At 44.3% G+C, this 22,498-nt stretch overlaps 1 protein-coding gene across 1 annotated transcript; it reads left to right on the plus strand.

Moving 5' to 3' along the window:
• Nucleotides 1–9,996: 9,996 nt before the first annotated feature.
• Nucleotides 9,997–21,283, plus strand: Serpinc1 (serpin peptidase inhibitor, clade C (antithrombin), member 1). The gene is made up of 7 exons (XM_013015628.1): nt 9,997–10,037; nt 12,692–13,067; nt 14,423–14,638; nt 14,982–15,119; nt 17,067–17,457; nt 18,662–18,726; nt 20,970–21,283. Exons 1-7 carry the CDS (start codon nt 9,997–9,999, stop codon nt 21,144–21,146), a joined length of 1,404 nt encoding a protein of 467 aa, XP_012871082.1. The 3' UTR covers nt 21,147–21,283.
• Nucleotides 21,284–22,498: the final 1,215 nt, after the last annotated feature.

Below are 22,498 nucleotides of genomic sequence, written 5' to 3' on the forward strand. Positions count from 1 at the left end.
TGCTGTGGCTAAGGTGGTGAAGTGCTCGACCTGAGCAAAAGAAGCAGCATCCAGGCCCAGAGTTCAAGCCCCAGGACTGGAAAATAGATAAATAATCTTATTTTTCCTTTTTCAATTATCATTGATTGCACAAGGAGGTTTCAGATGACATGTCCGTACATGTATCCATTGGGTTTTTTTGTTTGTTTGTTTTTTGGGGTCTGGTTGTGGGGCCTGAACTCTGGGCCTGGGCACTGTCCCTCAGCTCTTCAGCTCAAGGCTAGCACTCTACCACTTGAGCCACAGCACCACTTCCGGCTTTTTTCTTTTTGCTTATGTGGTGCTGAGGAATCGAACCCAGGGCCTCATGCATGCAAGGCAAGCACTCTACCACTGAGCCACCTCCCCAGCCCACATGTATCCATTGTAACCTGATCAGGCTGGCCCTTCCAGTACTCCCTCATCCTCCCTTCCTCTGCCCAAACCAATCTTGAGAAACTATTGTTCCAGTTTCATTCATGTACAGGAAATATTTTGGTTATATTCGCTAAGGTTGAAATCTTTCCACTTTAGAGTCATTTGGGTCTTATCCTTCAGCAAATTTACAAACAGTAAAGGACTTGGGTAGCTCACACTTATAATTACAGCTATTCAAGAGACTGAGATACCAGGAATGAGGTTCAAAGCCAGTCAAGGCAGACAAATTCTCCAAATTTAACCTCCAATTAACAGACAAAAAGATGAAAGTGGAGGCATGGGTCAAATGGTGGCGCTCCAGCCATAGGCAAAGCTGAGTTGAAGCCTCAGTGCCAAGACACACACAGAAGTGTTGGCAATAATTTTTGAAGAAAATTAGGCCTTGAATAGGGATGGTGGGATGAAGAGGAAAGGAATTTCTTTTTGTTGTTGTTGTTGTCGGTCATGAGGCCTGAACTCTGGGCCTGGGCACTGTCCCTCAGCTCTTCAGCTCAAGGCTAGTGCTCTACCACTTGAGCCAAAGCGTCACTTCCAGCTTTTTCTGCTTATGTGGTGCTGAGGAATCGAACCCAGGGCCTCATGCATGCAAGGCAAGCACTCTACCACTGAGCCACCTTCCAGCTCCAAGGAAAGGAATTTCTGAGACTGGTTAATTGTATGGTGACTTGAGAACAGATGTCTTTGTTTAGTTAGAACAGATGTCTCTTTTTAGTCTCTATATCACCAGTTGAAAGGGAAAATTTACTTTTGCAATATTAATATACTTGACAATACTCAGATTTAAGGAGAACCTACACTTAACCTTTTACCTTTTACCCTCCCAAGTCCAGAAATGGTTAAATGATTTTGATCTAAACGGTAGATATCTAATTTTCCTTAGTCAACACTTAACCCTGTCATATAACTTACCAGATCTGGGGCTGGGAATGTGGCTTAGCAGTAGAGTGCTTGCCTAGCATGCATGAAGCCCTGGGTTCTACTCCTAGGTACCACATAAACAGAATTAAAAACAGAAGTGGCACTGTGGCTCAAGTGGTAGAGTGCTAGCTTTGAGCAAAAGAAGCACAGGGACAGTGCTCAGGCGAGTTCATGATTCAGACTGGCAATAATAATATATATTAATTAAAAAATAATATAATAATAAATAGCTTACCAGGCCTTTTGCTCCTTCACAAGTTAGGGACATGAACATCTAGACTGAGGATATTATAGCCTCTGTTTCCCCTAGTGAGCTGGCCTGTTTTTGAGCAACCAGGGGTTTTGTCTTGCATGCTTGTCCCCTTAGCTGAGGTGCATAATCACTCAGCTCAGTGAAGTAACAACGTGTCCCCAAGCAGTATCTATTGGCTTTCAGTACTGTCTATTTGGGGCAGGCCACAAGCACTGTATCCTCATGGAATTAGTGATCAAGCTCCCACGCTGCATTCATTTCCTGACCTCCATGTCCTCCTCACCCTTCAATTTGGTCATATCTTGCTACTGCGATCCTTGGAAGATGTAGGTTAGAGGCATCAGTCACATAACTAATGCTTCACTTACCAAAATACTTTTCTCTCTGGGCACCAGTGGCTCACACCTATAATCCTAGCTACTCAGGAGACTGAGATCTGAGGATCACAGTTCAAAGCCAGCTTGGGCAGGAAAGTCTGTGAAACTTATCTCCAATAAACCACTAGAAACCGGGCAGTGGCGCTGTGGCTCAAGCAGTAGAGCGCTTGCCTTGAGCTGAAGAGCATAGGGACAGTGCCCAGACCCAGGGTTCAAGCCCTACAACTGACAAAAACAAAAAAAAAGCCATACTTTTCTCCCTAGCTTTACCATGAGTTGTTTTCTATTACATCTAGGACTGTTAAAGAATCTAATGTCCCCTACTCCCTTTTCTCTGTGCCTCTGCCTTTTCCCTTTCTCTGCATTTCTCTTTTCTTCCCTACAATGTCTAATGCACAGGCGATGAGCTTTGACCCTAACTGTATTTGTTCAGCCTCTAAGAATACCCTTGCCTGGTGTTTCTGTTCATACACGATAATAATTCCTTTGTATAAGTTTGTTGGGCTTTTTAAAAATTTCATAATCTTTCCATTAAGAAGTAATTTAAAGCATTTCTTGTCAGCAAAACTACTCTAGATGTGAGTTTGTTCAAATACAAATGTTTATTGAGTACCCAGTACATTCAATCAAAGTCTAGCATTGTACACTGCACATGTTCAATAAATATTTGCTATTTTTATTTGATTTCCCTGAAACCAAAGCTAAACTTCCCAACTGCTCAGGACAAATTCCAGTGAGATGCTCTGGGTCTTGGCTAAAAACTGCCATATGATAATGCAAAATTTATTTTGATAAACTGTGTTTCCTCTTAGTTAAAATGCCTTTCTCACCTAGTAAGGTCTTCTTGAAAACTAAGGGGAATTGGCGATTTCTTCTACTTTTTTTTTTTTGTGCTAGATGTTTTTGCAAAACTTCCATGGAAGTGTAAAGCTTTGAGTTACTTAGTAACTACAGGAGCAACTGGGTCCTCTCATTTGTTACCTACAGAGGTCTTACTCTAGGGTCCAAAGAAAAGAGACAGTGGGCCAGAACCAGATAAACAACTTGCCCAGAAGAGTTACCACTGAGACAAAGCAGAGTAGGAAAGGAATTATTGACCTGAAGGAAGTTCTGAAAATATGTGTTTGAACTGGGCACCAGTAATCCCAGCTTTTCAGGAGGCTGACATCTGAGGATCAAGGTTCAAAGTCAGCCTGGCAAGAAGGTCTGAGAGATTATCTCCAGTTAAGAGGCCACAAGTGGAGTTGTGGCTTAAGTAGTAGTGAGCCAACCTTGATCAAAAAAGCTAACGGATTGTACTCAGGCCTTGAGTCCCAGCTCTAGTTTATCAGCACATACACACAAAGAAAAGAAAAGAAAATCTGATCAAATGCTATAGTCTTGTCTCCTCATGACTTCTCAAACCAATCCCTAATAGAAAAGCACAGGGAGACTGAGTGTACTCCCTTAAATCTTATTTTACCCATAATAGAGAAAAATAGAGCCCACAGAAGTAAAGAATCCTCCACAAACAAGTTTGTACTTAGAGTTCTTTTGCAATGCTGGGATCAAACCTAGGGCCTCATACATGCAAGGCAAATGCAATCTACTCATAAACTAAACTACACCTCTACCCCAATAAAAGTTCTTCAGTCTGCCTCCAGTTCTAGACATGATTAGACATTTCAGTAAGGAACTTAGTTTAGAAACTTTAAATATAATTATTAAAACATTACAGAATATCTGTTTGCCTAGAATATGAGTTTTTTTTCCTTTGTTAGTCAAGCGAGTTTAAGATGAATGAAAAAGAAAATAAATTTTGAGGACATCCACATCTATGCAATGAGAGCCAAAGGGGACAGTGCCCAGTGAGTGCCAGAAAGTAGGATAGTGGATATATTGGGTAGCACAACAAATAATCGCTCCTTGTTGGGGAAACATGGTTAGGACCTGGTCTGTCTGTCTGTCTGTCTGTCTGTCTGTCTTTCTTTTTCTTTCTTTTTTTGTCAGCCCTGGGGCTTGAACACTGGGCCTGGGCACTGTCCCTCAGCTCTTCAGCTCAAGGCTAGCACTCTACCACTTGAGCCACAGAGCCACTTCCGGCTCTTTCTGCTTATGTGGTGCTGAGAAATAGAACCCAAGGCCTCATGCATGCAAGGCAAGCACTCTACCACTGAGCCACCTTCCCAGCCCCCAGGTCTTTCTTTTAGGGCACAGAATCCCAGTCTGTCAAAAGTATAGGGTCCTAGAGGTAAGGGTTGGGGCATTCCAGGTCTTAGGACCAGCCTCATTTCATCATGTGATGGTAGATAGAACCACTGAAAAAGAAGAGCTATTATACTGAATGCTTATGCTGTGTTGGATCTGTGCTCATCCATAATACGCACCCATCCATAAAATTCCAATGCCCAACTTAAATGAGTAAATACATAAATACGTAAGTGAATAAAAGATGAGTGATTAAAGAAAAAGGTGCTCAGGAGGTTGAGATCTGAGGATCAAGATTCAAAGCCAGGTTGGACAGGAAACTCTGTGAGACTCATCTTTAAGCACAAAAAGCTGGAGAAGGAGCTGTGGCTCAAGTGGTAGGTAGAGTACTAGGCTGAGCACAAAAGCTCAGGGACAATACCCAGGCCAAGTTCAAGCTCCAGGACCAGCAAACATCAACAACAAAAGGTACCACACTTTCCAGCCAGTCTTTTGCTATTGTGGGCCAGGTTGCATTTGGTAACTTATGGAGGTATACTATGGGGTGAATTTCCCAAAGCAGATTCAGCTCAAAGGGCAAATGCATATGCAATTTTGGTATTGCCAAATTTCCCTTCAAAGAGTTACAACAATTTGCACTCCCAACATCAATGGGTTAAAGGGCCTATTTCATCATGGTCTAGCAACATAATGTCCACTATCTCTTAATTCTTTTTCTTTTCTCACTATGTAGCCAAGGCTGTCCTTAAATTCTTCATCCTTCTGCTCCCTCCTCCCAAATGTTGGGATTACAAGCATATGTTGCCATGCCCAGCAAGCTCTTTTAATATATATGATATATAATGTATGTGTACATATTATAATATATGCATAATATATACATACTAAATATATACAATTATATATTAAATATTTACATATTACATATATTAATATATATATTAATTTTATATTTAATTTGTATGCATGTGTATATATCTACATATATATTACTGAAGTATATTGTTTCTTTTAAAAGGAGCTACTTGACAATCTTAACTAAGTAATGCAGGTTAGTATCATAGTAATGAGGCAAATAAATTGACAGTTCGTGTACTTCATGATGAATCCCACATTGAGGACAAAGTTACTTGTCATATTACTGCCAAGAAAAGGATCACTGTAGTCATGAGGAATCCTAAGACACACAAATTAAAACACTTTCTTCAAAACCAACTGGCCTATACTCAGAAAATGCCAGTCATTAAAGAGAAAGAAAAGAAAGGGGGTAAAGGTGTAACTTAGAGCAAGTGCTTAGCATTTCTGAGGCTCTGAGTGCAATTCCCAGCACCAAAGAGATAGAGAGAGGAGGTAACTGTTGCATCCTGAAGGACCAGACAAGTAAATACAACATGTGACCCTCAAGCAGGAAAAAACAACAACAACAACAAAAAACCCTACTGATTTACTTAGCTATAAATCAGAGGTTCCCCAAAGTTTGGCTAAGGAGCCCTGAGAGATCCTAAAGACCTTTCAGAAAATACATAAAGCTGAAACTATTTTAGTGCATAACTATTTTATAATTCTCACTTTTTTTTTTTTTTGCCAGTCCTGGGGCTTGAACTCAGGGCCTGTCCTTTAGCTTCTTTTGCTCGTCTAGCATTTGACTACTTGAGCCACAGTGCCACTTCTGGCCTTTTCTGTTTATATGGTACTGAAAAATGCAACCCAGGGCTTCATAGATGCTAGCCACATACCCAGCCCATTCCTCACATTTTTTATTAATTTATTCTTCTTACAGAGGCGATGTATGGAGGGATTACAATTATGTAAGTCAGGTAATGAGTACATTACCTTTCGTACCGTGTCTTCTGTTCTTCGCATGCTTTTAGCAAGACTATAAACTAGGTCCTGACATCATGGTGTTTGAAAATTCCTGCAATAAAGTACATTAGTGAAATGATTGGAAAAATCAGAATAATATTTATAGATTTGAAAAATAGTACTATATTTCAAATAGTATGATGCCAATGCTATTTCCCATGCTGTGATGGCACAGGGGACTATTCTTGTTTTTAGGAATCACATCTTAACTGTGGAGAGAGGGGTATGGTGTATGCAACTTACTCTCAAACAGCACAGAAAAACAATAATGTGTATTTGTGCACGTGGAAAGAGAAGAGTATAAAAGCAAACATGGTAAAATGCTAGTGTGGGGAAACTGAGTAAAGGATGTAAAATAACAGTCTGTATTATTTACAAAGGTTGAGCTTTCTACAAGTGTGAAATTATTTCAATAATAAAAAACCAAGCCTTAATCTTGCTTGTAAGGTTCTAACAACAATGTCACCTGAGCCTTTCCCCTTCCTCTTCCCGAGCTTTATTGACCAGGCCTTGTGTGTGTCCTTCCCTTGCCTCGATACCCACTTCAGTCAGGCCTTCATTAACACTGGGATGTTTTCCTTCGTGCTAGGTTCTCCTAGAAAGCACCAGAGTCACCATTATATACCCAGGCCTGGCATCATGCCTGAAACATATAGGTATTCATGAATTTTTTTTCCTTCCTTCCTTCCTTCCTTCCTTCCTTCCTTCCTTCCTACCTTCCTTCCTTTCTCAGTGCTGCATATTGAATTCAGGCTCTTACCTGTGCTAGGCAAGTGTTCTACTGAACTACATTCCCAGCCCTACACTTTTTATATTTTTGTCTGTTGTGGGGCTTGAACTCAGGGCCTGGGCACTGTCCCTGAGCTTTTTTATTCAAGGCTAGCACTCTACCACTTTGACCCACAGCAACACTTCCAGTTTTCTGGTGGTTAATTGGTGATAAGAGCCTCAGGGACTTTCCTGCCTGGGCTGGCTTTGAATTGTGATCCTTAGATCTCAGCCTCCTGAGTAGATAGGATTACAGGTGTGAATAACCAGCATCAGGCAAGCCCTACACTTGTGTTAATAAGTGTTTTTATGGCTCCGTGAATGAATGAATAAATCAAACTCAATCTGAATCCTAATCCTAACTTCTTGGTTATGCATTGAATGTCTTCTCTGCAGATGTGGACCAGGCCACCTACATCCCTTCAGCAAAGCCTCGTGTCTGCTCGCCCCCAAGGAACCTCCTTCATAGCACAAGCCAGGCAGCTCCTACCCGCTGGAGCAACAGGTCTCAATAGGATATGCTCACCCTTGACATAAAGACAACGCTTCTGGAAGATATTCATATGGCTCCTTTCTGATTTCATTCTAGTCTCTTTCAAAGTCATTTTGTTTGGGAGGTCTTTATAAACCAGTCCTCAATAGTACTTTGACAGCTCCTCATACCATTCTCTTTACCTTACCATCATTTTCTCCATGACCCTTGTTGACATCTGGTTGGCACTGTATATACTCTTCTTTCTTTCTTTCTTTCTTTCTTTCTTTCTTTCTTTCTTTCTTTCTTTCTCTCTTTCTTCCTTTCTTCTGAGTCTCTATGTACACAGGCTGGCCTCAAACTCATGATCCTTCTGCTGCAGCTTCCTGAATGCTTGGGGTTACAGGTATGTACCACCATGCTAGCATAGGTAGCTAGACAGGTATTTGCTGGACAGGTGATTTATCATTTGTCTTTGAGAGTGATAAGGAGCCTTTGAGCATTCTCAAGTGCGTTGAGACAGCTCACACTGCACACGAGGTCCTCAAAATGTCCCACTGCTTAGTGAAGAATGCACACATAGCTTTGGTCCAGATGATTCCTTATGTAAGTAGTAAAGAAGTCTCAAAATTTCCTTGAACTTCAAGGAATTCTCAGTCACTCAGAAGGTAGCATATGCATCCTGTGAACACCTACAGCAATCCAGTGAAAAATGTCTTTGGCTATTTAGGAAATATAAATAAATTAATTAATATAAAAATAAATTAATCTACCCCTTATCTCCATTAGTTGGTTTAATTTAATTTATTTTATTTTATTTTATTTTTTGCCAGTTCTGGGGCTTGAACTCAGGGCCTGGGCATTATCCCTGAGTTTCTTTGGCTTAAGGCTAGCACTCTACCACTTGAGCCACAGCACTACTTCTGGATTTTTATTTTTTTTTGTCAGTCATGGGCTTGAACTCTGGGCCTGGGTGCTGTCCCTCAGCTCTTCAGCTCAAGGTGAGTGCTCTACCACTTGAGCCACAGTGCCATTTCCGGTTTTTTGGTGGTTTTATTGGAGATAAGAGTCTCACAGCCTTCCCTGCCCAGGCTGGCTTTGAAACTCAGATCCTCAGATCTCAGCCTCCTGAGTAGCTAGGATTACAGGCATGAGCCACCAACGCCCGGCTACTTCCGGCTTTTTCTGTTTATGTGGTACTGGGGAACCCAGGGCTTCATGCATGCTAGACAAGACTGTATCACTAAGCCACATTCCTAGCCCTCCATTAGTTTTGATTAACTTAATCTCATTAACTAGTAAAAATAACAATGCACACAAACACAATTTGGTTTATTTGCTTTGAGACTGAGTCTTGCTAGCCCAGGCTGGCCTTGAACTTGAGATCCTCTTGTCTCATCTTCTTTAGTTTGTTGATTACTGGTGAGGGGGTGGGAGAGAGGGGCTGGGGTGCTGTCTTTTAGCTTTTGTGCTCAAGGCTGGAACATATAGCTCCACTTTTTACTTTTTGCTGGTAATTGTAAGAGTCTCACAGACTTTCCTGTTTAGGCTAGCTCTCAATGACAGTCCTGAGATCTCAGCCTCTTAAGAAGCTAAGATTATAGGAGTCAGCCACCTGGTGCCCGGCAGTATTTTTTCTTTTTTTTAAATCAGTGCTGAGACTTCTCCCTAGGACCTTAGAGCTACTAGACAAACACCATCACAGAGCCACTTCCCCAGCCTTATTTTCTCTTTGAGTCATACTTCAAGCCAGGTAATTTGACTTGAACCTTACATCCTAGATACTTGAGAGGTAGAGCTAGGTTAGCTTAAGTTAAAAAAAAAGTTTGTAGCCAGGTGCCGTGGCTCATGCCTGTAATCCTAGCTACTCAGGAGGCTGAGGTCTGAGGATCGCAGTTCAAAGCCAGCCTGGGCAGAAAATTCCTGTGAGATTATTATCTTCAATTAACCACCAGAAAACTGGAAGTGGAGCTGTGGCTCAAAGTGGTAGACTGCTAGCCTTGAGTGCACAGACTGCACCCAGGCCCTGAGTTCAATCCCCATGTCCGAAAATAAATAAGTAAACAACACAAAAAGGGACTGGAGACCTGACCCGGGTGGTAGAGTGATAGCCTAGCAAGCCTCAGTCCCTGCGTTCAATCCTAGTACCACCAAACGAAAATTTTTTTTCTACCTTTGCATGGATTTTTTTTGTTTTCCCCTTCATAATGAAAGCTAAGAGAAAAAGAAGGCATTGTATTGAACAGAGAAGCTACAAGTTTCTGGATGTTGACTAATTATATTTACCTATTTCTATCAGATTAACCAAGTTTGGTTAATTAGGAAAAGAAATTTCTATGAAGTTTTCCTGATCCGGCGATTTGTTAAGCAAGTTTAAATTCATGACCAGGTTTTCTTCTTCCTTTTCTATAAAAGTGAGGAGAAGAATGGGGACCGTGTGCAAGGAGGCGGGTCTCACTTTCCCTGGGCCTGACTGAACGTTAACTTCTCTACTAATTCAATAACAGGGAGCCCCAGGCTTTGCTTAACCCCAGGAACTGGTCATGGGCCTTTGACCTCCGCTCTCCCCTCCTCACCAGCTCCCTCCCCCACCTTGTCCTCTGGACCTCAGGCAGATTTAGAAGAAGGAACAGTTGTCAGAGGACAGCTTGCCTCAGACCAGGCTCTGTCCACTGACCCAGCCCTGGGGCAGCTAAGCGGCCATGTTTTCCAATAGGAGAGGAATGGTGGCTCCTGGAGAAAGGTAAGTGGGTAGACGCCCTCTTTGCAGGCTCGTGTTGGGTTTTCTGACCTCTAAAGAGCTCACCAGCATGACCTCTGGCACCTTTGAAAAGACTAGGCCCTCTCCCTGGTCTTTATAAACGGAGGCCGGGGAGTGCCCCCCCCATCTCTCCAGCTAAGGCCTTTCCCAAGCCACACCTTAGGTTTTCTCAGGTCAGGAGGCAAGAGGGATCGTCTTTCTTTGTGTGAAAATTGGCAGTCCAGAAGATGCTGCAAGATGTTCCCAGGGAAATCCCCAGAGTCCGCAGTACATCTACGAGCAGGCTTGGGTGATCCGTCAGGGCCTCCTAATCCCTCTTGGCTCCCCATTATCCTTGGTTGTCACACTGCTGAGGATCTCTGTGACCTTCGACAGTCAAAGTCCTGTGCCATTTTTTGGACTGAGATTCCCTCTCTTGGGTGCCACACATGGAAAGCCTCTCCTTGATCTGGGTTTGCCACTGAAGGCTAGAAGTTGGCTGATGTGTTGTTTGTGTGTAACAGAGCTCTCGGGGGCAGCCCATGCTCCAGCTACTGTTTGCATTTATTTTCAAATGTACCTAAACTGGAAAACAGAGGGGAGGTGATCCAGATCTTCTCCTCTCCCACCCCCTCTCCTTTTTATTCCACCTTTTATCTTCCCTCAGTGTCTCCATTTCCCTACCACTCTGCTGCAGTGTTGGCCTCATACCACACAGAAAGACAAATCCCCCAGTGGCCTGGAACTTGGAGCTAGCCCCTTGCTTGCCAAGCAGATTGCCTCCCTGGGTCTTCTCCATGCCCTATGCTGTCATTTTCATCCAAGGGGAGGCCGAGATGTCAGCAGCCATATACAGACTCCTTTCTTGGGACCCACAGATCCTGGGCTTCGTCTCCTTCTCATAGCTACAAAACTATTATGAAGACTTTGTCTCTTAGTTTATTGTTCTGGGTATCCTTGGGCTTGAGCTCAGGGCCTGGGCGCTGTCCCTGAGCTTCTTTTGCTCAAGGCTAGCACTCTACCACTTGAGCCACAGTGCCACTTCCAGCTTTTTCTGTTTATGTGGCACTAAAGAATTGAGCCCAGGGCTTCAAGCCTGTTAGGCAAGCACTCTATCACTGAGCCACATTTCCAGCTCCTCCAAATTTTCTTAATTTGCCAATGTTGCTATCACATATTCGTTTGTTTTTGTTTTGAGGCAGGGTCTCAGTCTGTATCTTAGGCTGACATTCATTGCACTAGAGATTTTACTGCCTAGACTCCTTGTGTGCTAGGATTACAGGCATGTACCACCATACCTGGCTACAACTCCTTTTTTTTTGGTCGGTCATGGCCTGAACTCTGGGTCTGGGCACTGTCCCTCAGCTCTTCAGCTCAAGGCTAGCGCTCTACCACTTGAGCCACAGCGCCACTTCTGGCTTTTTCTGCTTATGTGGTGCTCTACCACTGAACCACCTTCCCAGACCTACAACTCATTTTTTTAAACAGTGAGATGAGCTTCTTTTACATTTAATGAACCCTTGTTGGAAGCTATTACCATTTTCAACTGTTGAGTCACAGTGGCTTATAGAAGTCACAAGGACTGTGGTTCAAGACCAGTCCAGGGGATAAAGTTCAAGAGACACCCCCTTCCCCATCTCAACCAATGTCTGGGCATGGTGGTTCATGTCTGTCATTACAGCGTAAATAGGAGGACTATAGTCTGGGAGGAAATGTGAGACTCTATTAAAAAAATAACTAAAGCAAAAAAGTCTGGGGACATAGATCAAGTGATAGAGCACCTGCCCAGCAGGTGAGAGGTCCTAAGTTCTACCCCCCACTACCACTAAAAAACAAAAAACTAGGTAACAGAAAATGATGAAGGCCGGGCACCGGTGGCTCATATCTGTAATCCTACCTACTCAGGAGGCTGAGATCTGAGGATTGTAGATCAAAGCCAGCCTAGGCAAGAAAGTCTGTGAGACTCTTCTGTCCAATTAACTACCAGAAAATCAGAAGTGGTGCTGTGGCTCAAGTAGTAGAGCACTAGCCTTGAACTGAAGAGCTGAGGAACTGTACCCAGGCTCAGAGTTCAAGCTCCACAACCAACCAAAACAAACAAAAAGTATTGAAGGCTTAAACTAAGGTCGTGGTAGTAACAGGTAAAAAGACAAGAAAGCTGAATGAATGGAATCTGGGGTCTGACTAAACAAGGAGCGTCCCGGTCACACTCATGTTTCTGAGCTAGATGCCAGGAGACACAAGAGTCTGTCTCCCTCCTTCACTGTTGGACATGCAAAGCAAAACAGGCGTATGGTGAGAATTGTGTTTAGTTGGAGTTTGCAGGTGGATATGTTCATCTCACCAACAGGCGCTTTACATTCTTTTCCTCCCTCCCTCCCTTCCTCCCTCTTCCCCCCTCTCTTCCCCCTTTCTTTCTTTCTCTTTCTTTCTCTCTTCCCTCCTTCCTTCCTTCCCTCCTTCCTTCCTTCCTTCCCTCCTTCCTTCCTTTCCTTCTTTTTGTCAGTGGTAGGGCTTGAACTCAGGGCCTGTGGGCTGTCCCTGAACTTTTTGCTCAAGGCGAGTGCTCTACCACTTGAGCCACAGTGCCACTGGAGAAGCTGGGGTGGCTGGTGGGAACGGGGCTCCCCGGACTGGCTCACCTCCGCCCGTTGTAGGAAGCTGCGTCTCCTCTCCCTGCTGCTGCTCGGCCTGTGGGGCGGGGCGGCCTGCCACGGGACGGCCGTGGACGACGTCTGCACGGCCAAGCCCCGGGACATCCCCGTGAACCCCATGTGCATTTACCGCGCCCCGGAGAAGAGGGCCACGGAGCCGGGGGGCCTGGAGAAGGAGAAGAGGGTCCCCGAGGCCACCAACCGCCGCGTGTGGGAGCTGTCCAGGGCCAACTCCCACTTCGCCACCACCTTCTATCAGCACCTGGCGGACTCCAAGAAGGACGACGACAACATTTTCCTGTCGCCCCTGAGCATCTCCACGGCGTTTGCGATGACCAAGCTGGGCGCCTGCAACGACACCCTGAAGCAGCTGATGGAGGTAAGGCCCGGAGCCCCTGCGCCCTCCGTGCGTCTGGGTTTCCAGAAACCGCGCTTCGGGGACCTGGGGCGCACCGCGCACCCCATGCAGTGCTTCGTGTGCAATGATTCCTTTATTGTTACTGTTTCCCATTCCTAGGACTTGAACTCAAGGCCTGGGCACTGTCCCTGAGCCTCGTTGTGCTCCAGGCTAGCACTCTACCACTGGAGCGACAGCGCCACTTCCAGTTTTTGGGTGATTAACTGGAGATAAGAGTCTCATGGGGACTTTCTGCCTGGGCTGGCTTCGAACCGCGATCCTCAGATGAGCCACCAGTGCCCCACTACACGAACCTTTTCAAAAAAGACCTTTTAAGTATCTATTAAGTACTTTTTTAAATGAGGGGAGGCCCGTGGGTCTTACAAGTTCTCTTTTTAGTCATTCTTTCCATTTCTGTATTTATTCATTCATTTCATCAGTCTTTCAGTTCTGTATTGTTCCAAGCAGTGTGAGGGGAGGTAGAAGCTTCCTGTTCCGGAAAGGAAAGAGCATTTACCATTTGGTGAGCTCAGGTTCTTGTGGATGAAGATTCTAGGATTCTATACCCGGGGCCCCAGGTCTTGGGAAGCCAAGATGTGAGAGTATTTTCTGGCTCTGGGAAGGATTTGTCATAGTGAGTCAGCTTTGCCTCTCTATCCAGCATCAAGAAGACTTTTCCCATTCCAGCAGGAAAGCATCTATGTATTGCACTGAAGCCCTTTCGAGATTGTAATTGGCATCCCATTTGATCTCCTTTATTTCTGTTTTCTCTTATGCTTCCTGCTCTTTATTTTTCTGTTATCTATTTATTTGCTTTAAAAACATAAGCCAAGGGCTGGGATGCAGCTCAGTGGCAAAGCGCTTGCCTAGCAAGTGCAATGTCCTGAGTTCAATCCCAGTACCAGAAAAATAGACAAAAAAAATACAGTTACAAAAACAAAAACCCAAACAAGAAACATAAGCGGAGCCAGGTGCTGGTGGCTCATGTTTGTAGCTATTCAGGAGGCTTGATATCTGAGGATCACAGTTCAAAGCCAGCCCAGCTAGTCTGTGAGACTCTTACCTCCAATTAAAAACTAGGAGCAGTGCTCTGGCTCAAAGTGGTAGAGTGCTAGCATTGAGCGAAAAAGCTCAGGGATAGCATCCAAGCCCGCAGTTCCAGCCCTATGACTGACAAAAAACAAAAGATAAAAAATAAAAACATAAGCTGAACATTTATGCTGCGCCGGGCACCGAATCGAAAGAGCGCACAGCCCAGGCGGCTGTGGAGCAGGAGGAACTCCACAGCCCTGTGGTCAACCACTCACCTTGACCATTTCGTTTGTTTGCTCCCTTAGGTTTTTAAGTTTAATACCATCTCTGAAAAAACATCTGATCAGATCCACTTCTTCTTCGCCAAACTGAACTGCCGACTCTATCGGAAAGCCAACCTATCCTCCCACTTGGTATCAGCCAACCGCCTTTTCGGAGACAAATCCCTTACCTTCAACGAGACCTACCAGGACATCAGTGAGGTGGTCTACGGAGCCAAGCTCCAGCCCCTGGACTTCAAGGTGAGTTGAAGCTTCATCCCTAATCTCGGAGTTCTTTCTCTTACACAGAAGTGCACTTCGATGCTAGCCAAAGACTGACAAAAGACTAACCACCAATCAGAACCCCTGAAATACCAGTTCTTAATTACAAGATCAGAAATAAAATGATATCTGTGGCTTAGATTATAAAGCCTGATCTGAAAAATAAGTAGATAATGAATTCCTCATTTCACCTACTTTGTTCAAATAGTTTCCAAAGGTTATTCAAGAAAGGAGGATGAATGAAATAATGTTTGGCACAGGGAAATAGAGAACCCAGTTGAATTGAATACAGGTGGTTAAATTTGTTTCCTATTCTCCTTAGGAAAATGCAGAAAAGTCTAGAGTGACCATCAACAATTGGGTGGCCAATAAGACTGAAGGCCGGATCACCAACGTCATTCCCCCAGACGCAATCAATGAGCTCACTGTCCTGGTGCTGGTTAACACCATTTACTTCAAGGTACTCAAAATGGCCCTGGAGAGACCACAGGGACTTCTTTTTGTACTTCAGCTTATCCTCTTTCATATCTCTGAGCATGTGTAGGAAGATCCCTTCTGAAAAACAGTCCATGCATAGTCTAGGCACAAATATAAATTTGCTGAGAACCCAGATTTTTGTGATGATGGCTGCTAGGCTCATGTTCAGAGAACTTAGGGCCCAGGGTGCAACAAAGTATGATACTCAGGAACAAACCCAGCATCTCTAGCTGTCAGGTATTAAGTGAGAAACTCATATATAGGAGAATATATATATATATATATATATAATATAAAATATAACATATATATATATATATATATATATTCTACCATTAAGTTAATTCCCTTGAGACCTGGGACAAAATGACAGAGTCTACTGAAATTCCTCAGTGGTGATTTCCCCCACTTTCTGGAACAGCCTTTACCGTGACTCCTAGTTACCCATGCCTGAAGCTTCAAAACTTGCAGGCTTACTTCCCCCAGACCTAGCAATGTCCCTGCTATCCGACCATGTTAGATGGCTTCATTTTTCTCAGAGATTCGGGAGTTCCAAAGACGATCCCAATTTGATCACATTGGGAAGGAGAAGGGAGGAGGGGTAGGAAGACACAGACTACTGACACTGGAGAGGACCACCAGGGAAAGGTGAACGGATCAGTGGCTTCCGCACAGATATGCATCTTTTCTCCTTTCCCTGTGGCTCAGAGCTTTGCCAGCACTGCTGCTGCCAAACCAGCTGTCCCTCAGGAGAATTCTCCCTCCCCAAGAACAGAGTGGCCTGCATATCCAGAATGCATTACCCTTTAAGTTTACACAATTCACTGTTTATGAGTCCTTGTCTTCCTCACAACATCACAAATGAGAACCTGAATCACTCATACCAAATTGTGTGTATGTGTGTGTGTGCGTGCACTTGTGCACATGCGCATGCGTGCATGCGTGCTAGTACTGGGGCTTGAACTCAGGGCCTCATGCGCTCAGTTTTTTTTGTTTGTTTTTGCTCAAGGCTGACACTCTACCACTTGAGCTGAAGAACCTCCAGTTCTGGCTTTTTGTTGGTAATTGGAGATAAGCGTCTCATAGATTTGTCTGCCCTGGCTGGATGACTTTGAATCTCTATCCTCAAATCTCAGCCTTCTGAGTAGCTAGGATTACAGATGTGAGCCACTGGTACCCTGCCCAAATTGTTTAATTGTAGGTCCTTCCTCACCTGAGTGTGAGAATCTGTGTTGAGTCACCTGGGGTTTTTCCATGCCCCAATTTCTGCATCTATAAAATGGTAATTTTAAGCTTCTGAGCATTACCCATAGGATTACTGCAAAGACTAAGTGAATGAATATAAAATACCTGTATCTCCAGTGTTTTTCTTATTATGTATTTATTTTTGCTGGTCCTGGGGCTTGAACTCAAGGCCTGGGCTCTGTCCCTCAGCTGTTTTGCACTCTACCACTTTGAACCACAGTGCTACATCAGTTTTTTGTTTTTTTTTTTTGTCAGTCATAGTGCTTGAACTCTGGGCCTGGGCGCTGTCCCTCAGCTCTTCAGCTCAAGGCTAGCACTCTACCACTTGAGCCACAGCTCCACTTCCAGCTTTCTATACATATATGGTGCTGAGGAATCGAACCCAGGGCCTCATGCATGTGAGACAAGCACTCTACCACTAAGCTACCGTCCCAGCCCCTACTTGCAGATTTTGAGTGATAAAAGTTTTTGGATATAAAGAGTCTCACAGGGACTTTTTTGCTCAGGCTGTCCTTGAACTGTGATCCTCAGATCTCAGCCTCCTGAGTAGCTGGATTATAGGCATGAGCCACCTGTGTTTGGCTTATATATACATTATTAATGTAATAAAATAGTGAGTATGGACCACATCATTCGCCTATGAATGGTTTTGTTTTCCTGCTCTCTGATGTGTATCTTCTTCCAGGGTCTGTGGAAGTCAAAGTTCAGTCCTGAGAACACAAAGCAGGAGAAGTTCTACAAGGGGGATGATAAGTCGTGTTCAGTGTCTATGATGTATCAGGAAGGCAAATTCCGGTACCGGCGAGTGGCTGAAGGCACCCAAGTGCTGGAGCTTCCCTTCAAAGGTGATGACATCACCATGGTGCTCATCCTGCCAAAGCCTGAGAAGAACCTGGCCAAGGTGGAACAGGAGCTCACCCCAGAGCTGCTGCAGGAGTGGCTGGACAGCCTGGAGGAGATGATGCTGGTGGCGCACGTGCCGCGCTTCCGCGTGGAAGACAGCTTCAGTCTGAAGGAGCACCTGCAGGACATGGGTCTTGTGGACCTTTTCAACCCTGAGAAGTCCCACCTCCCAGGTTGGTATCCATCTGTGCCTCCTCTCTTTACCCCAAGAAGCTCTGACCAGAGTGAAAGAATTCAAAAAAGAAGACAAAATAACAAAGTAGCCCAAGATACCCAGATTCGGATCCCAGCTGTACTGCTAACTTACAGAAATCCTTGCCCCTTTTGAAACTTTTGTTTCCTCTGTAAAAGAAGGGATCTGCTCTTTGGACCATTGCTCACCCAACCAGCAAGGGCACCTTAAGTGTCTGTATCTGATAGAGGATGCAGTCACTGAAATTCACAACAGAGAGAAGCAGGATGCAGTAGTTCACACTTGCAGTCTAGCTTTCAAAGGCTGTGGTGGAAGGAGCAGGAACTTGAAGCTGAGTCTCTCTAAAAAGACTTGTTGGACTGGGAAGGTGGCTCAGTGGTAGAGCGCTTGCCTTGCATGCATGAGGCCCTGGGTTCGATTCCTCAGCACCACATAAGCAAAGAGAAAAAAGCCAGAAGTGGCGCTGTGGCTCAAGTGGTAGAGTGCTAGCCTTTTGCTGAAGAGTCCAGGGACAGAGCCCAGGCCCAGATTTCAAACCCCATGGTGGGGGGGAAAGAAGAAGAAAAGGAAAGAAAAAGAAAAAAGAAAGAAAATGCTGGAAGTAGTGCTGTGGCTCAAGTGGTAGAATGCTAGCCTTGAGCAAAAAAGTTCAGACACAGTGCATAGGCCCTGAGTCCAAGCCCCAGGACTGGCCAAAAAAAAAAAAAAAAAGACTAGAAGTATATAGCTCAAGTGATGTAAGGCTTTTCTAGCATGTGTGAGGTCCTGGGCTCAATCTTCAGGACCAATCAATCAATAAATTGTAGTTAGAGTATCTTCAAAATAAGAAATTTGTACCACTTGGACTTTACTGGGCTGACTTTAATCCAGTTCTAAAGTTAGCCCTTCTTTTAAAAATATTTCCACACCTTATTAAGCCAGGTGCCAAAAAAAGGAAAGGAAATAACCCTTCTTCTTTCTTTAAGAACAGAGACCACTTTACCCCCTTGAAAGAGCTGAAGCATGAGATTAAATTCATGTGAGTAAGCTCGGAGTACTTATTATTTTAATGAGTATTCATTATGGGATCTCCTCAGGTCAGGATCCCCAGGATTTCTAATTTTCAACAGAGACCCAAAGACCTCCTGTGGGTGGGAAGGAGCCGGAGCCTTCCATTTCAGAGCCTCCTCTGGTCTTCTTTGCAGGTATTGTTGCAGAAGGCAGGAATGACCTTTATGTGTCTGACGCATTTCACAAGGCATTTCTTGAGGTGAGTGTGTCTTTATGTTTCAAGGCATGGATACTTCATATGATTCACGACTCTGGCCTTCTTGCTGCACTCATTCTTATGGTATAGACAGATATCAGATGCATGAACAGCAGGATACTACGGGGGAAGAGGCATGTTTCCAGTGTCTTAACTTCCCAATCTGTAGCCCTCTGCTCCATGAGGCCTGCTCTGGTATGGTCCTCTGTGGAGACCCTCATGGTCTGGCTGGTCTACCTGGTACCCTGCTAGCACCTCTCCTGTAGCAGGACTCTTAGAGGAGGATGGCAAAGGGAAAGGAACCACTAAGAAGGAATTCATTTAAGAAAATGGAAAGCTGGGAACTGGTGGCTCACACCTGTAATCCTAGCCACTTAGGAGGCTGAGATCTGAGGATCACAGTTCAAAGCCAGATTTAAGAGGAAAGTCTATGAGACTCTTATCTCCAACTAACCACCAGAATACAAGTGGTGCTGTGGCTCAAAGTGGTAAAGTGCTAGCCTTGAGCAAAAGCTCAGGGACAGTGCCAAGGACCTGAGTTTAAGCCCCATGACCACCACCACCACCACCAAAAAGCATTTAGTGAGACTGAAAGGGGACACAGTTTACCTTTTCCTGAATTTGGACAAAATGGAATGTGTGTGTGAGATTAATGGTAAAGGTTGAAAAGCAAATGAAAGGTAAGAAAGAGGATCTGGTAGCTAGCTGAACGATGGGGGCTCGTGCCTGTAATCCTGATGAGTTAGGAATCTGAGATCTGGAGGTTCATGGTTTGGGGCCTGCCTAGGCAGAAAAGTCTTCGAGACTACCTCTCAAAAAACCAGGCTGGAGTTGTGGTTCAAGTGGTAGAATACTGGCTGTAAGCAAGAAAGCTGAATGAGAGTGTGAGGTTCTGAGAAGTAACTCAAAACAACAGCAACCTCCCACCCCAGCATTGCTGGTACTGGTGTATGTAGATCATGTGATGGAGAAGTACAGTAGTAGACCACACTGCAGAAAATGAGTAAGGTGGGTACATTAAGCTCTCCTGTAATGATTTAACAATGCACACTGGTGTGCTGAGGTCTGAGGAGTTCTACAGTGAAGCACGGAGGAATCCCAGGGAGCCTTAGGTAACAGACAGCTGATGCGACTTCTAGTTCTCCAACACTCAACTATGGGCCAGGATCATTAATCATCTGGGGATCTTCACGCTTGGAAATCTTAGCATTAGGCCTATGCATCTCTGTTTACGAGCTCTTCAGGGATTCTAATGCACAGGTGGAATTGGAAATCATGGTGTGGACTGTTCTTTGTGGAAGCCAAGGCTGAGTGAGAAAGGAAAGGGGTCAAATATTGTGAAGCTTATAGGATGAGGAGATTGGCAGGAAAAAAAAGAGAATTTATTGTTACCAAGGAGAAATATTTCAGGGTATGGTGTCAGTAAACATAATTCCAGAGTCCAAGCTCAGTGAGAACTGTTTGGTTAAAGAAAAGTGGAAGGATCAGGGACAGGAGGAAGTCAGGAAGGAGACTCCAGGACCCTGACTGAGCTGTGCTCTGTTCATAAGTTTAGACCTAGAATGAGCCTCGGATAGATAACATGGGGGAAAAGAGGGTCAAGAAGAGCAAGGAAGAGGTGGGGTGGGGGGGAATCTTCATTAATCAACCAAGAAAAAAAAAAAGATGAACAGAGTGATACTCTGTGTCATTAGATAACGTTTTCTGAAAGGAGACACTTTGCTTCCCTTTCAACGCGTGTCAGTTCTACCCTACCAGTCAAGGTCGATACCACTGATGCGGTTTATGACTCCAAGAAAAAAAAAATCACATCTAGATGAAGGGCCATGTTCTTTTCATCTTCATCAGCCTTATTTAGGTCTCAGTAGCTGCCTGGGTTGATAGCTGGGATTTTGATGCTCTACAACTATTTCAGCAATCAAGCTCTAGTCTCAAGTCAATCTCTTTTAGAGACGTCCCGTTCAGGGGCCCTGTGGGGAATGTGACTGTCTCTAGTGCATGAAGATCTGTCTCAGGGTTGTGTGAGAGGGGCTCTTGCACAGCTTCGATAAACACATGAGCATTACATTCAGTGGATCAACGAATAAATACAGAAGGGTTTACAGGGAGCCCCATCTTACCCAAGTCTATTTGTTACTGGAAAACCAAAGGCCTTGTGAAGAGCTACCGAGTGTGTGGATGATTGGCCTGCCTACGGTGAACCACAGAGTGGCTCATACAGCCGTTTTGTTTCTTGTGACCTGCAGGTAAATGAGGAAGGCAGCGAGGCCTCTGCGAGCACTGCCATCATGATTGCGGGCCGCTCGCTGAACCCCAACAGAGTGACCTTCAGGGCCAACAGGCCCTTCCTGGTTTTGATCAGAGAAGTGACTCTGAACACTATTGTCTTCATGGGAAGAATAGCCAACCCTTGTGGTAACTAAAGTATTCTCTTTGCATCTCTTCTTATTTCTGTTGGTGAATAGAAGTAAAAATAAATACTACTTCCACCTCACAGTGATGAATGGAATTTACCACCTGAAATGGAAAAGGACAAGCGTGCTATTGGGGCACTAGGTAAAAAAAGATGCTTTCCGTTTCTCTCCCCAGGGACCACACCTGGGTCAAGAAAATGAGAGAATTTTAAAAAATTACATTAAAAAAAGGAAACGAGGGGAAATGTGGTAGTGCCTATCTGTAATTCTCCATACTCAGAAGGCAGGATCAGAGCACTTCAAGTTTGAGTTCTGCATGGGCTATACATGAGTTCCAGGCCATTCTGGCCTCCTGGAGGGAGCGGTGATGGAAGAAAGAGGTATGTTGGTATTCCATCCTGAGGGATGGTGGATGTCCTGAGAGGGTAGGAGAGTCAATTCTCAGTATTTTCATCACACTAAAAACTTCCAAAAACTGTTCACGAGTTCATCTCTATTAACAGAAAAGACAAAGTCCGAATATTAAATCATTTATTTCTCAAACCACTCACATGCATAATGTTCTTTTATACAGTGTTAAAATAAAGAGGAAATGCATTTTTATACAAACAGAATTTCAAGTATACATTAATAGACTTTTTAGATTACTAACAAAGTTGCTAAGGTTCCATTCACATTGTTTTTAAAGCTGTTCAACGAGAAAGCTTTTGCTAAACGGCTTTAAATATGTTTATATAAACCCATATCTTAACTCTTTCTTTGAATCTCCCTCCCCCAACCCCAGTCTTGGCCCACCCTCCTGCCCTCCCCGCTCCCCAACACAACAGGGCTCTAGGAGACATGCCACCTCTCCAAGGACTATTGGCTTGTCTTCAGGGGAAGGAGCGAATCTACAGGAGGAGAGTCTGAGAACACCTGCCACGTTAGGGGAGAAGCGAGCTGATGCTCAGGGTCAGCACAAGTCTGCTTGGGCCTGCAGAGCTTTGTGTTTGACTTTTCATCAGAAAGTCTCAGCCTCCCACAAAACTTCATGGAAATTCCTGCAATTTGGTCAGTAAGACGATAATATAAGATTAGGTCACTTTTCCCCCAGTAAAGCTTCCAAAATTAGAGCAGGTATTTTGAACTTAAAAAAAAATTTAGTGGTTGTTTCTTTTTTCCTTTGGCAGGGCTTGGGTGGGGGCAGCTTACAAATGGATGTCACTTTGTGTTAACATTAAGAAATTGGGTTAATTTTACAGGGATTGATGAAAAGTTCTCCCTCTTTAACTCTCCTCCTGAAGTAATCTGGCTTCAGGGCCAGAACAGCCACTCTCCTTAGGAATTAAAGTGCATTTTTTTCAGTAAGGGGGAGGGGGAGA

The sequence above is a fragment of the Dipodomys ordii genome, unplaced genomic scaffold (assembly GCF_000151885.1).
Source record: "Dipodomys ordii isolate 6190 unplaced genomic scaffold, Dord_2.0 Scaffold27, whole genome shotgun sequence".
NCBI lineage: Eukaryota > Metazoa > Chordata > Mammalia > Rodentia > Heteromyidae > Dipodomys > Dipodomys ordii.